General features: G+C 40.6%; 1 protein-coding gene across 1 annotated transcript in view; it reads right to left on the bottom strand.

Moving 5' to 3' along the window:
• The window catches only part of LOC142101793 (connector enhancer of kinase suppressor of ras 2-like), a 313,111-nt gene that overhangs the window by 108,186 nt on the left and 189,839 nt on the right, over positions 1–15,086 (bottom strand). The window contains exon 6 of the mRNA XM_075186220.1: positions 8,459–8,578. Within this exon, the coding sequence (XP_075042321.1) occupies positions 8,459–8,578 (120 nt within the window). The remainder of the gene's footprint in view (positions 1–8,458; positions 8,579–15,086) is intronic.

The raw sequence follows: 15,086 nt of genomic DNA, 5'->3' as shown, positions 1-15,086 counted from the left end.
TGTAAATTAGAAACTGGTTCATATTAGGAAATTGTAAATAAGAGTAAAGTCCATTACACCGTGTAACATATGTTGTTAAAAGGATTAAAAGCTTGTACTTGATGTGTGTCTGAGGTAATGCAATAAAGCCTTCATATTTACGTCAGAAGACTTTGTGCCTTATCACAGGGTTTTTTCTGGTTAATTGAGTCAAATCTGATCTCTAACCACCGAATGTGTATCTTTTAGATAGAGAACTGTCTCAGATGGCATGTTTTGGGGTATATCTCACATTATTCCTAATTTTTAGTGAAGAAAAGTAACATGGGTCTGAAAAAATAGGGGTGGCATGGCATAATTTGCCCAAATATTCCATTTCCAATCAGGAAGTTTAGGTGGTATATGTATGGGTGGGAGGTATGGAAAATAAATAGAAATAAATAGAAATGCTAAATACAGTGTCTTGCCTCGAAAGTCTAATTTAGTGGTTTCTGCATTTTGTTGTTAGATCTAATAATACTTTAAGAGACAACCATTGTGTTTTCTAGTGTACAGTCCACGAATACAAATGTTACCATTCATTTATGAAAGGTGTGAGAAGAAAACTATGTGAGTTCCATGTTCTGCTCCTCAAGGGCGGGACTCACGGTACCTCTCTATTTCTATGTGCCAATGACTGCGCTACTAAATGATTGAGCTGTATTGGTGGTCACACCTCAGGGAGGAGGATGAGATTAAGGGGTGAGACTGGAGGATTTAGAAGCCCTCTCTAGTGTTGGGTCTAGAGGTTGCTGAGGTTGTGGAGATGGGGTAGCAACGTTAGAGGTTTAAGAGAGAGAAAGACTTTATGACTGATGTGTTCCCAGTGTCTGAGTACAGTGAGAGTCTGAGCAGAGTTCAAGCCCCTGGTAAGACCTTGCCCAGTAGTGGACAGATGGTAGGCTGAGCCGAGAACTGGTATAGACACTTATATCTGTAGTCAAGAGATACGTAGGTCTGTGAGCCCAGTACTGCAGAGACGTTGAGTGCACTTATGCACGTACTCAGGGCCGAGAGTGCTCCAAGGCTGAGACTGTCCAGACGACCCGTTTAGTAGGTACAACAGAGAGAGCGGCATGGGGCACTCAAGTTGAGAACGATCTAATGTTGATAGATCACCAGAGCTGCTAAAGAGGACAGTGTAGAGCTCAAGAGGAACAGTGACATGGAGTGTAAGCTCTTGTGTACCATCTGTGAGTCAATGTATTTTACTTAGTTGCAGTGTGCAGGAGGATTCAAAAAAGGAGTGAACTTCAACAAGAGATGGACTGGCGCCTGTTATTCCAACAACTGTGATGTGAACTGCACCTTGTAACTGGTCTATAGCACCAGATACTAAATATTTAGACCACGGCTGTGAATACTTTTGTGAATTCAGGTAAAAATATCTCTTTGCTTAAAACTGCAACAACGTGGATTGCAATGAAGAAAAAAACTATTTAACAAAAAAATAAAAATTCCACCTTTGACCCAGCTCATTTCATGTTCTAATTTACATACATGTGCCACCCCTACCCCCCAGGAATTAAAATGAAGCAGAAAAACTCATAGGAAAGGCAATTTCTATGGGGTCATGGCATGCCTTCGTTCCCCTAATGTGTGTACAATTGGTAATAAAACGCTGCATATAAAATCAATATTTCCTTTTGATTTCATGTTAGTTCTCTGATGGCCAAAAACACATTAAAAGTGTCATATATTTGTAATGCCACCGGATAGCTTCCCATTATAACACATTACATGACTGAGCGGCAAAACAGACGTTTCTGCGACCTGAAAAATTGACCTTTAAATATCATATAAGGAGGTAACAATACAATACATTTCTATACACCACTGTTAATTACAGATTATTGTATTTGCACCAAATGGTCTAGAACCGTCTACTTTGAGGTCATGAAATCATTCTGTGCGCGAGTTAATCACCTTCTCATCATCGATCACGTATATCGGACTACTACAGCGCTGGAACATTTTATCATCGAATATTTTAATTAATATAGATTAAAAGTTCAAAATCATTTTCAAAGGCTTTAAAAATAATACACAAAATTAACATTGCATAATTTTAAAAGAAACCCTTGACGGATAAATTGGATTAGCAATTTTAATTTTAACATTTTGTAGACACATAATTAAAGACTACAAACATTTTTTATTATTTATGTATTTCAACCCTACATGTGCAAAGTAACTAAGAACCAAAAAAGTGGATTTAAGGTAAGTAGGAATAAAGCAGGGAAAGACCTTGTATGTACAGTATACTGATTTTTCTATTTCCTTCTGTAACCTCAGTCAATTGAAGGTTAGAAGGGATATTACATTATATCATCGCTATATATTTATATGATTGTGTACATAAGGAGGGAGCTGGGAGGTGTTGCACGATATAAGAAAATGTTTTGTTGATGTGGATGCGACGATCAATGCCAGACAAGCTAGACAACATATAGAGAGCTTAGGTGTAGGGATCACGATTTAGAATTCTATTCATTGCTACAATTGGTGTTTGCGAATAAAACAGCAGCAGATTAACGCAGAGAAGCTTTTGTGTCATTACAGGAGCACCGTCCTGTGTGTGGTGTCAGAAGTGGGATGCTTCTGGAAACCTGTTTATGCTGCAAACTCAGCTGTCTGGCAAACAGGAGGAGGTGTGTGGTTAAAACTGATGTGACCTGTTTTTGGGTTTTTTTTCATTAAAGTAAAAACCTGGGTGAAGAATCTGGGCTTTTAACTGTGTCACTACAGTTAAAAAGAAATAACAGTGGCAAAATCTGAAAAAGTTTGTAAATTAGATTTTCACTAAAATAGGTGGGGTACAGAATTTAGTGAAGGGCTGTCTGCGAATAGCCGACTGAACACAATATTGATCACATGTCTGATGAGAGCGCCTAATCCAGATAAGCACACTCTTACCACCACTGCTCTAACCTCTCTACTGTCTAACTCAACCAAGCCTCCTCATACTCGTAGAAATCTTAATTCTATTAATCTTCAACAATTTTCCACCTCTCTCCAACACCTTCTCTCCCCTATCTCTACTTTCTCATGCCCTGAGATGGCAGTACCTCATTTTCACCTAACCTTAGCAACGGCCCTTGATCAAGTGGCTCCAGCGACACTTCATACTACACGTTGACTTCGATGTCAACCGTGGCACACCAAAGCAACACGAAATCTTCAAAAACTGTCCCGTAAAGCAGAACGTCACTGGCGTAAATCTCGAAGCTCTAATGACTTCTTCACATATACTTCTGTCTACCACACCTATCGAAATGCTCTGGACACTGCAAAACAAACATACTTTCAATCTCTTATCTATGCTCAGGCTTCTAACCCCAAACGCCTTTTCAATACATTTAATCATCTTCTCAATCCTCCCACCCCGAACCCTCCATCTACTATCAGTGCTCAGGATCTTGCTTCCTACTTCAAGGACAAGATTGACAAGATCAGACTAGAAATGGTATCCTCTTCCTCAACAAGCCATCAGCTCATTTCCTTCCCACTACCCTCTGACACCCTTTCTTCATTTGACCCCACAAATGAAGAGGAAATTTCTACGCTCTTCTTATCTTCCTACTCTACCTCCTGTCCTCTTGATCCTATTCCCTCGCAAATTGGTAGATCCCTGTCTTCTGTGCTCATTTCACCTCTATCTCAAATCTGTAATCTCTCACTCTCTACTGGCATCTTTCCATCACTATACAAGCATGCAGTGATTACTCCTATTCTAAAAAAACAAAACTCCGACCCAAACTCTCTCTCAAATTACCGTCCCATCTCTCAGCTCCCTTGCCCCTCCAAGCTTCTAGAGAGACTTGCCTACACTCGCCTCACACGCTTTCTTTCCGCAAACAACCTGTTGGATCCTCTTCAGTCTGGCTTTCGTTCTCAACACTCCACAGAGACTGCGCTGACCAAGGTTGTTAATGATCCGATCACTGCTAAGACTGAACGCCATTACTCTCTCCTAATTCTCCTTGATCTCTCGGCTGCATTTGACACCGTTGACCACTCTCTTCTCATACAAACACTGCAATCCCTAGGTCTTCAAGACACAGTTCTATCCTGGTTCTCATCTTACCTCTCTAATCGCTCTTTCACTGTTAATTTCTCTGGAGCCACCTCTGCTCCGCTTCCCCTATCAGTTGGAGTACCACAAGGCTCAGTCCTAGGTCCTCTGCTGTTCTCTATCTATACCGCTTCTCTTGGAAATCTAATAAGTTCCTTTGGCTTTCAGTATCATCTCTATGCGGATGATACCCAAATCTATGTATCCTCTCCTGATCTCTCGACATCTGTGTTGTCCGTGTAACTGACTGTCTTTCTGCCATTTCATCTTGGATGTCCTCTCGTCAACTCAAACTTAATCTTTCTAAAACAGAGTTAATAATATTCCCACCCGCCAACAAGAGCATACCTGACATTTCTATCTCTGTTGATAACATGACCATAAATCCCACCCCACAAGCTCGCTGCCTAGGTGTAATCCTTGATTCACGCCTATCCTTTGTTCCCCACATTGACTCTATATCTAAATCATGTTACATACATCTAAAGAACATTTCCAGAATCCGCACATATCTCACACAAGACACTGCTAAAACCTTAATTAATGCACTAATCACCTCCCGCATTGACTATTGCAATTCCCTCCTTACTGGTCTTCCCAAAAACAGACTCAAACCCCTAAAATCTATTTTGCATGCTTCGGCAAGACTGATTTTCCTTGCAAATAGCTATTCCTCTGTTGAATCACTCTGTATGTCTCTACACTGGCTGCCTGTCTTCTACCGAATCCAATATAAAATACTTTTACTAACCTACAAGGCCATCAACAAAGCTGCACCAACATACATCTCCTCTCTTGTCTCAAAATATCTCCCAACTCGGCAACTCCGTTCTGCAAAAGATCTGCGTCTCTCATCCACCCTCATTACATCCTCCCATTCCCGGTTACAGGACTTTTTTCGGGCTGCACCCACTCTATGGAACTCTCTCCCTCGCACAATAAGACTCTCCTCTGTTCTACAAACTTTCAAGCGTTCTCTGAAAACCTACCTATTCAGACAAGCTTATAATATTCCTCAACCACCATCTTAACCTCACTACCTTTAGCCTGTTACACAATTTCACAGAAGACAACTACCCCCGGACCAACATTGTTGTGTGACAGGATCATTTAGCTTATGAGTCACCTTACCTTTGCAGTCTGGCTGGGCCAAGATGCAAAATGTATACTTAACCTCATGTGTCAATCTCCCATTGTCCCATAGATTGTAAGCTTGCGAGCAGGGCCTTCTCACCTCTTTGTCTGTTTTACCCAGTTTGTTTATTAGTTTATTACGTTTGTCCCCAATTGTAAAGCGCTACGGAATATGTTGGCGCTATATAAATAAATGATGATGATGATGATGATAAGTAACTTTGCTGCTGATTAAGCCAAAGGTAATGAGAAGAGAGATTTTCTGTGCAAATTGGGCCCAAATCCAGTTAAAGGGTGCAAAATTGCACTGTGACAAAACATGTAGCGAATCAAGCTTTGCAAATGTTTTTTTTTTTGCTATATAGCACACAAATACCGGGCAGCTTTATTTTAATCCTGCAGATGTGCCCTACCTCCCAACTCTAAATCTGTCCGCACATTTTGAACTTGCCCCATATGCAGCATAACATGGTTTTGTCCAAGGTGCAAAAATTGCACCAACTAACTGGATTTAATCCTAACTACTTAGGCCCAGTGTGCTTTGTCTATACAAGAAAAAAAAGTGAAGTTTGCAAAAAAGCTGAAAGATTTCCAACAGGTCTAAGATTGCAGCAATCTAAGGGTGAAATTCAATTTCCAGTGAGTTGCCGAGGAGTGACTCCGGAAGAGACATGAAGACATTCCGTTGCGATGAAACATCACAGATTCTTCCTCTCATGGAGTTTGGTCACCATATTATCCAGGAATTAGTGCAGTAAATTTGCAATCCAGAGGTCCAGGACTGGAATCTGCAGACCGCATGTAAAACAAACCTGTTGCATGGAAGTGATTTGTTTGGAGCATCTCTGTGTTATGACGGATGTGATCCTGTACAATGTGCACTGTTGCATAATGACGGATAATCCCAGAACCCACCTACATGGTACAATAGCTCCAGGAAGAGACACCGTAAGGCGGGTGTGTGAAGATGAAATGGGTGGTTGGAGGTGGCAGTTTCGATGATCCAGATAAATCCAGGTAGAAACAACAACAAGAGATAGGACATGCATTGGAAATATACATTTTTAGGAGTATTATATTCAGAATATAAAGCACAAGAGCAGACTATGGAAGAGCTGTCAGCAGAGTTGATTGACAAGAAGAAACATATAATACAATGAGACAAGTGTTGTGTTAAGGAGACTCCCAGTTAGAGACTGACGAACAGACCATAGAAGAGTGTCTGCAAGAGAGAGATTAAAGTGTGGTGCAGCCATTGCTGCTGATGACAGTGAGTGAGGTAGAGGAAGAGAACCACGTTAACCTCTTCTGCGCAGTGGTTGGCGGCTGCGCAGTGCTGGTGGCCCAGCATTGTCCACACGTTTCCTTACCTCCAGGCCCCGCAGCGGATGCAGCCGCAGTACTGGTGGTAGTAATACTACTGAGGAATAATATCACTATGCGACTGGAACAATCAGTTACTACTCTCCTACGTATACAGCATTAACATTAATGCAGGGCGGGCGCTACCGTTAGGCCAAGGACGCCAATGGTTGGCCGGAGTCTAAAATACATAACGTCACTCATCCAGAGATTTTAATGCCCCCTTGGCGCCCCCCACATTGACCTCCAGCCTGTGAGAGGGAGAAGCAGCCAGCAGATTCTTGCTTGTGATGGTGCCGGCGGCCTCCATGTCAGTTTAGCGCTGGTTGTAAGTTGCTGCGCTGTGATGTCACTAATAAATAAAACATGTTTCCATGTGATATGTGATAACATTTTCACTGGTGTTTGAGAGCTGATTGTAAGCTCCCTGGTCCATCTACATGCGATAAGTGCATACAATGGAACAAATGTAACGTGTTACAGAGAATAAAACTGCCAGAACAGCAAAAACAATGGTTTCCAGCATCGGATCCCTTTATATACAATTACCAGAGGGTTGGAGCCCTCAGCAGGGTCTTGGACAAAGTGGACATTTGGTAGCAGCCAGGTGCAGAGACAGCTGATAGCTGATATATAAAAGGTATTCTGGAAGGTGCTGGTTTGTGACAGATAACACTGAGGACAGAAGTTATATATTTGCTGCAGCGCAGGGGTTTAATGGGCAGAGAGACTTAATGCTGTATTGTGCAGTGAAGGTTACTTGGCAGATGGTTTCCGGCGTCAGTAAAGTGATCGCAGCCGCTGTAAACTGACCGAGCTGAGAGCTCTCTGCTGAATAGAGGAAACTTATTAATTATTCCCTGCCTGACATTTCAGGAGCAGTCGGATGGATTGGGCAGCGCGTTCCCCAGCTTGCAGCCAGATACTGTGTCCTCTAGGCTTGGGACAGCAATCTGATACATAGTGGAATATATATATATATATATATATATATATAAAATGTTATATATGATTATAATATAAAAGTGAAATTGTAAATAAGGGTTGTGAAACTGTCTCCATAAATGATAATTTTCTGATTATTTCTTAATAACCTTAATAAATGTATATATCCACTAGAATTCATACTGTCTGTGTACTATACCCCCCATATTTAAAATGCACAATATACGGTACAGCACAGAAGTATTATTATTTCTAAGCTGTCCCAGTGCTTCTCAAAGCATAAATAAAATAGGGACATAGAAGTGAGACAAAATAAATGCAGACATGAAAGCTTGTAATCTTTCACCACCCATCCACTTAACCCCCATCTCCTCTGCTCATTCTCCCCTCTCTCCTCTTGCCTCAACCGTCTCCTCTTGTGCCTGGTCTGTCAACCCTCCCTTAGGATGTAAGCTCGAATGAGCAGGGCCCCCTCCCCTCCTGTCTCCTTACCCGTTCTTCTGCTACGTGTCTATTGCATCTGCCTGCCTGGAGTTTCTGAAGTATTGGTACTTTTTGTTTATTGTTCTGTACTGTTATACCCTGTATAGTCTACTGTTTGTACTATGTGCGGCGCTGCGGATACCTTGTGGCGCCTAACAATTAAATGATAATAAATATAATAATAATAATCTAATAGGAAAAGTGCAGAGACACAGGGAGCAAGTGTGGCCCAGGGTGGAAACTGTAACATGGGGAGGTGGATGTGGTCTGTATATTTTATCTACTAAAATTCAAATATTCTGTATACTGTACTCCCCCCTCCCCCAGAATTTACATAGTTCATATACTGCAAGGTGTAAGGATTATGATATATACAATTTATAGAAGTTGCTTTGTTTAAGATATTGTCCTGTAGTAGGAGAGACAAGACGGGATGCTCACCAGTCCTTCACTTGGCATGATGTTGGTTAGATGGACGACTTCCAGGTGAGCCGACTGTGACACCAAGGAGTCAGATGACAGAGAAATGATGTGATCACAAATTCCAGACAACGTTTTACACTAGAAAGAATATCAGAGAGAAACAATGTAACACTTCAGAATAAACTGTAGATGCAAAACATTGTATCATAAACTTCCGGAAGAGAGTTTACACCTGGAGAAGGAAGGTGGTAAGAGTATGATAGAGTAACCATATGATAGAGTAACCATATGATAGAGTAACAACATGATAGAGTAACAACTTGATAGAGTAGCAACATGATAGAGTAGCAACATGATAGAGTAACAATATGATTGAGTAACAATGTGACAGAGTAACAATATGAAACATTTTAAATAACATATTACACCAGCACAAATCAGATTAGATAACGTTCTTTAATTACTTTTTTCTGGCCCTCAGCTAGGACTAAATCTTCATATTGTACATAGATCATAATTTTGCAAACAAGAATGTAAATGTAACATCCACAGATAAGGTTTTAGCATTAGAGGAAAACACAGAAAGACTTTGCTAGTGAGAACCAATTAAACCCATTGTAGCATTTCATAGCATTAAACATTCACAGTATCTTCAATAATTCACACAATATTGTTTAAATGTCTAAAAATAGATATTTTTTTCTGCCTCCAAAATCACAGATTTGTCTTTTCTTGAGAGCACGTTTATATCTGTCCTAATACAAGGGACACAGAGTATAACATTATATTATATAAACATTATCAGTAGGAATCTGCCCATACACAAACACCGCCACATATGAGGTCAGATCTCATTTCAGGGTATTTAGGAAAATTCCAGTAATGTCTTCAATAAACTCTGAATACTCTGCAGCAACTAATAATATTTAATGATGCAGAAATGAATGCCGGTCTTCACAGATGAATATTCATGTTTATGAAAACAGAATAACAAGCGATTTCCACTGTTGTCAAGTAAAATTGACTTCAGAGTTTAGCAGACAATTGGGTATCATATCTGTTGTAGCAAATAGCGCGTAGGAGAGTCCTAAACCTGTAATGTCCGGTATAACGACTCAATTTGCTGTGAAATAACAGATTGTAATGTGGATGTAATCCGAAAAAAGCTAATAAAATAAAAGGTATAATAGCAATTATGTAAATGTCAGTAATGACCGAGAAACTACTTTGGTTTGGCTGCAGAATTAGGGAAAATATAATCTTAGTGTGTAATATCTGTACAGTATAATATCATTGGTCATTATAAGTTTGATACTAGCTGACCTATTAAACATAACTGGATGATCTACTATGAGAAAGCATCTTATAATAACCAATGTATATATAAAGTTTCTGTTCAATAATAAATGTTACAAACCTGATTACTGGCAGAGATGCTCACACAGTTCTAAAAATGGGATCTCACAATGGATCAACAATTCTATGCAATTAGTTTAAAAATACTCACAGAAAACAACTTCTAAAAATAAATAAATAAAAATTCTGTTACTTTGAAATATTTTTCCATATTTCGAGCACGTTTGAGGCTGTTTTAAAAGTCTTAAACCTGTCTGACGTCTGGAGGAGAGGGAATTGCTATTCAGTGAGTGCATGAAAAGTTTTGTCAAACTGCAGAATCACAGGCCCCAAATTACCGTCGTAGCTGGATCGAATTTTGAACTCACTCTAACAGTTTGGGCAAATAACTAGATCTAATGACCCCCCAGAGGAGGCTCAGCTGAGGTCTAGATCCCAAAGCTGAGCTGCACATAAGAGTTGGATACAATTTGGTCACTGTAGGTGTTTTAAGCAGACACTTGGTGTTACAGTCAGGTCGGTATAAGATGCTGGGTCTTGTAGTGCACCATGAGTGCGGCACAAGAGGGGCAGCAGTAAAGCATCTGTGGAAGCCATATATAATGTAATGTCCTCAGACACCATCCTTCCCTGCTCCGTTCTTGATGCTGGGATGAATTGCTGTAATATGCTAATATGTTTTCCCGTAACATTCCTGCCCATCAGCAACGAGTCTGCAATTTACTTTGAAATTACTGCACTCGATAATTAGTTTCCACAATGTGTAAATGAAGCATAGCTAATCAACTTATAATGAAGCCCTTACTCAACGGTGACATAAGACAAAGCTCAGAAACAACTGCAGGGACCTATTTACAGAGTGTAACATAATAACAGCATCATAACAGGAGCGAGGACGGGTGTAACCCAATCAGAGGGAGTAACAATGTTTAGTGCTGGATGGGACGATTGAAGCAAATGTCACCCAAAAGCTTCTTATTTACGTCATTACAAAATGACTGGTACTCTACTGTCATTCACCTACTGACAGACAGATCGCAGAAGAAACAACTTTAAAGTCTGATAGAAAAGATAAACTAAATAGATTATTTGTTATAACACTGACATAGGGGTAACTATGTGTAATACATCTGAATCTGACACATACAATTCTGTCTTCATGTCAGATTGTGTGATGTAACTTTAAAGAGTTAACTAATGACACAAAAGAAATTAAACTGACTTTCTTTCTTTTTTTTTGTAGTACATTAAACAATGTTTCTGAGTATAAGTAAAATACTTGTAGGTCTGAAAACAAAATAAACTGGAAAAATCCCCTTAAAATCTGACCCACTTTCCTTGCCAAGCGGCAGAGGTGAAATAGCAATGACCGCCAGCCAATCATAGGTTGTTTCCCACACTGGCTGTCTGTGATTGGCTGGCGGTCGCAGGTGTATTTTAATGTGGATTTTTCCAGGTTTTATTTTTCCATTTTAAATTACTTTGGATTAAGAAAGAAGAAGCTCTGAGGCTGCTATTCACAAACTGACCACATTGTCTATCGCTGGGTCTGGGTACAGTTATAGGGACAATAGATTGTAAGCTTGTGAGCAGGGTTCTCTTACCTCTCTGTCTGTATGTATTACCCAGTATTGTTTTATTAATGTTTGTTCCCAATTGCAAAGCGCTACGGAATTTGCTGGCTCCATATAAATAAATGTTGATGATGATGATGATGATGATGATGATGATGATGATATACTGCATGTACACATCTACACATTTGTTCAGCTCATAGTCAGTGATACAATGTGCTCGGCCAATGTTTGGGCCCTCGACCAGGATTCTTTGTTAAGGACTACTCATAAAACAAGTACTTACTGCTATTTATTGTCTAAAAATCAATGTAATTGTACATCAGCTGGGGCCATGTAGCCATAGAAACTTAATACTCACACATTACAAAACAATGTGCAAATAATATAGTTTTTTTGTAAATAAGGTAACAACTAAAAACTGTTGAAGTAACAAAATAAACACACAAAGACATTACAAAATAAATACAATACAAATCACTAACGATATGGATTATCTGCATGTATGAGCCGCAGTCACAGCAGCAATACACGATATAAAACAATACAGAACATAAAAAATCAGATAAACATACAATAAAAACAAGAAGGTATTTAAAGTAGTAGATGAAAGAAAATATGACGTAATAACAAGCCAAGGCAAAAGTCGTAGCAAAATAACTCAAATACTGAACCAAAACTAACAAAACAGAATATGAATTATGTCTGTACATGAACATGTTACATTATAATTATGTAACACTAAATCTAGCAAAATAGACAAGTGTCCGCCCTCGTGTCATTGGTAACGATAAAGGAAATCATTAAACACAAAACTGAATCTATAACAACAGGTTCAGTCATAATAATATGATTAACCCGAGAAGGAAGCAGCAATCACCATAAATACAGATATTACCCAATCCATGAGGAACGTATCTCCGGCACTGAATGTAAAATGTATCACCTCAAACACGGCAATGTATCAACCATCCACAATAACATCCACACAACAGATGTACCACAATCAATGAAATAAACATGTATCTCTGTAGCTAAAGTAAAAACTGTGTCATCCTAATTACGGCTATGTGTCCTACAAGCCATTATCCGCAATCACAGCTTACACCCAAATCTAACCCAATGACGAGTATAATAACCCCACATAGGGCAATAACAAGTTGATACATTTAGCCCAACATAACGTTGGCTAACAAAATAATAATGATACAAAATAGAAGTAGCAGATAACAAAATAGCAACCACCAAAAAGGAAACAAAAGATAAACAATAGGCGATACAGAGAAACAACTGAAACAACAATACAAATAATAAAATAAACCATAAAACAAAAAATATTATAAATATAGTGAAGTGACATAATAACCCTAGTACTGATATACACAAAGGGGTATATTTACTAAACTGTGGGTTTGAAAAAGTGGAGATGTTGCCTATAGCAACCAATCGGATTCATTTATTTAGTACGTTCTACAAAATAACAGCTAGAATCTGATTGGTTGCTATAGGCAACATCTCCACTATTTCAAACCTGCAGTTTAGTAAATATAGCCAAAACCTCCTAAGAAACCCCCCAAAAAACATTGATATCCATACAAATAAAAAAATGTAATATATTTTACAATAAAGCAGGATATTTAGAGGTCACGGTATAGGGCATCACGCTGTAATAATAATTTATGTTGATTGCCGCCCTCATTTTAAAGGCATGTGATCAACTGGCATAAGACGTAATCTTGTTTCATGTCCTGTGTCCTCTCTCAGCATCCTAGTGGTTTTCCAATTGCTTGGAAGAAGGACATTGTATAATATACACAACACAGTGACTTTTGCATATTAGTCTGTAATTGGGATCAACGGTCCTAACGCTACATAGCGAAGGTGTGAAAATGATGGTCCCATGGAAACGAATGGGCAATTCATGTATCCTGTACATCTATAGGTGTTAGGCCTTAGGACTAATTCACTGCTGGCTCTGCTACGTATCTGTGGCATTATGTCATTACAAACATGTTTATCTCGTCAGCTTTGTCCTTGTTTGAAACAAAACATAGAAGAAAATGCCAACTCCTTAGATAAAATAGGGACAGTAGGAAGAATACACGAACGCTTCCACATTGCTGCCGTGACCCCGCTGAGGTAGCGATATACATTGTACATACAAGTAATCTGATCACGTCTGTAACAACTGTTTTCTAGAAAGATTCATGGACTGTCGTATAGAGGAATATAACTAATCAGAGATCTCTCCCCAGCTCCCATAATGCTGCTCTCAGCCTGGGATCTGAAGTAATCCTCATCCATTGGGAGATGGGAAATCCACGTGTAAGAGGCCAAAAATGTAGACTTTTATGCTGTAAAATAGTAAATATCTGGTTCCTAAATAATCTGGTTTGGAGTTGGTGTTCAGCGTTATGAAGCCTAATATCTAGGAAATGAAAGGTCAGATTTCGAAAATTTTATGCAAAATGAATATTCCCAGCGACATCATTGAGGTCAGAACAGAAAACAAGAAAAGAGAACAATCACCCGTCCATATCAAGAACAAAACATCAATATAATGTACATAAAAAGATATGATCCTAAAAATGCCAATGATATAAAATATAGGCTTGTTCCTACTAGTGCATGAAAATATTAACTAAAGTCAGGCCATTATAGAACCTATTGCAATGTATATATATGTTGCAGGGTTTATAAATGTTGCAGTGTGTTTATGCATATTTTTCCCACACAAAAGCAGGATTGGATACATATGCACATACAAACACAGTCACACATTTGTAAACAAACACACATATATGACCTATGTGCTCTCCAGTTCCCACCCACCTCCCTGCAAATCTGCCCCCCCACTCTCTCCCACCTCCAGACCCCATACCTGCCCCTCACTCTCTCCCATCTCCAGGCTCCAAACCTGCACCCCCCACTCTCTCCCACCTCCAGACCCCATACCTGCCCCTCACTCTCTCCCATCTCCAGGCCCCATACCTGCCCCTCACTCTCTCCCATCTCCAGGCTCCATACCTGCCCCCCCACTTTCTCCCATCTCCAGGCCCCATATCTGTGTCCCCCCACTCTCTCCCATCTCCAGGCTCCAAACCTGCAACCCCCCACTCCCCCCACTCTCTCCCACCTCCAGACTCCATACCTGCCCACCCACTCTCTCCCATCTCCAGGCCCCATACCTGGCCCTCACTCTCTCCCATCTCCAGGCTCCATACCTGCCCCCCCTCTCTCCCATCTCCAGGCCCCATACCTGCCCCCCACTCTCTCCCATCTCCAGGCCCCATACCTCCCCCCCACTCTCTCCCATCTCCAGGCCCCATACCTGCCCCCCACTCTCTCCCATCTCCAGGCCCCATAGCTGCCCCCCCCCACTCTTTCCCATCTCCAGGCCTCATACCAGCCCCCCACTCTCTCCCATCTCTAGGCCCCATACCTGCCCCCTCACTCTCTCCCATTTCCAGGCCCCATACCTGCCCCCCACTCTCTCCCATCTCCAGGCCCCATACCTGCCCCCCCACTCTCTCCCATCTCCAGGCCCCATACCTGCCCCCCACTCTCTCCCATCTCCAGGCCCCATACCTGCCCCCCACTCTCTCCCATCTCCAGGCCCCATACCTGCCCTCCACTCTCTCTCATCTCCAGGCCCCATACCTCCCCCCCACTCTCTCCCATCTCCAGGCCCCTTACCTGCCCCCCCCTACTCTCTC

Source organism: Mixophyes fleayi, chromosome 9, assembly GCF_038048845.1.
Source record: "Mixophyes fleayi isolate aMixFle1 chromosome 9, aMixFle1.hap1, whole genome shotgun sequence".
NCBI classification, from domain to species: Eukaryota; Metazoa; Chordata; class Amphibia; order Anura; family Limnodynastidae; genus Mixophyes; species Mixophyes fleayi.
This window is presented reverse-complemented; position numbering and strand designations above follow the sequence as displayed.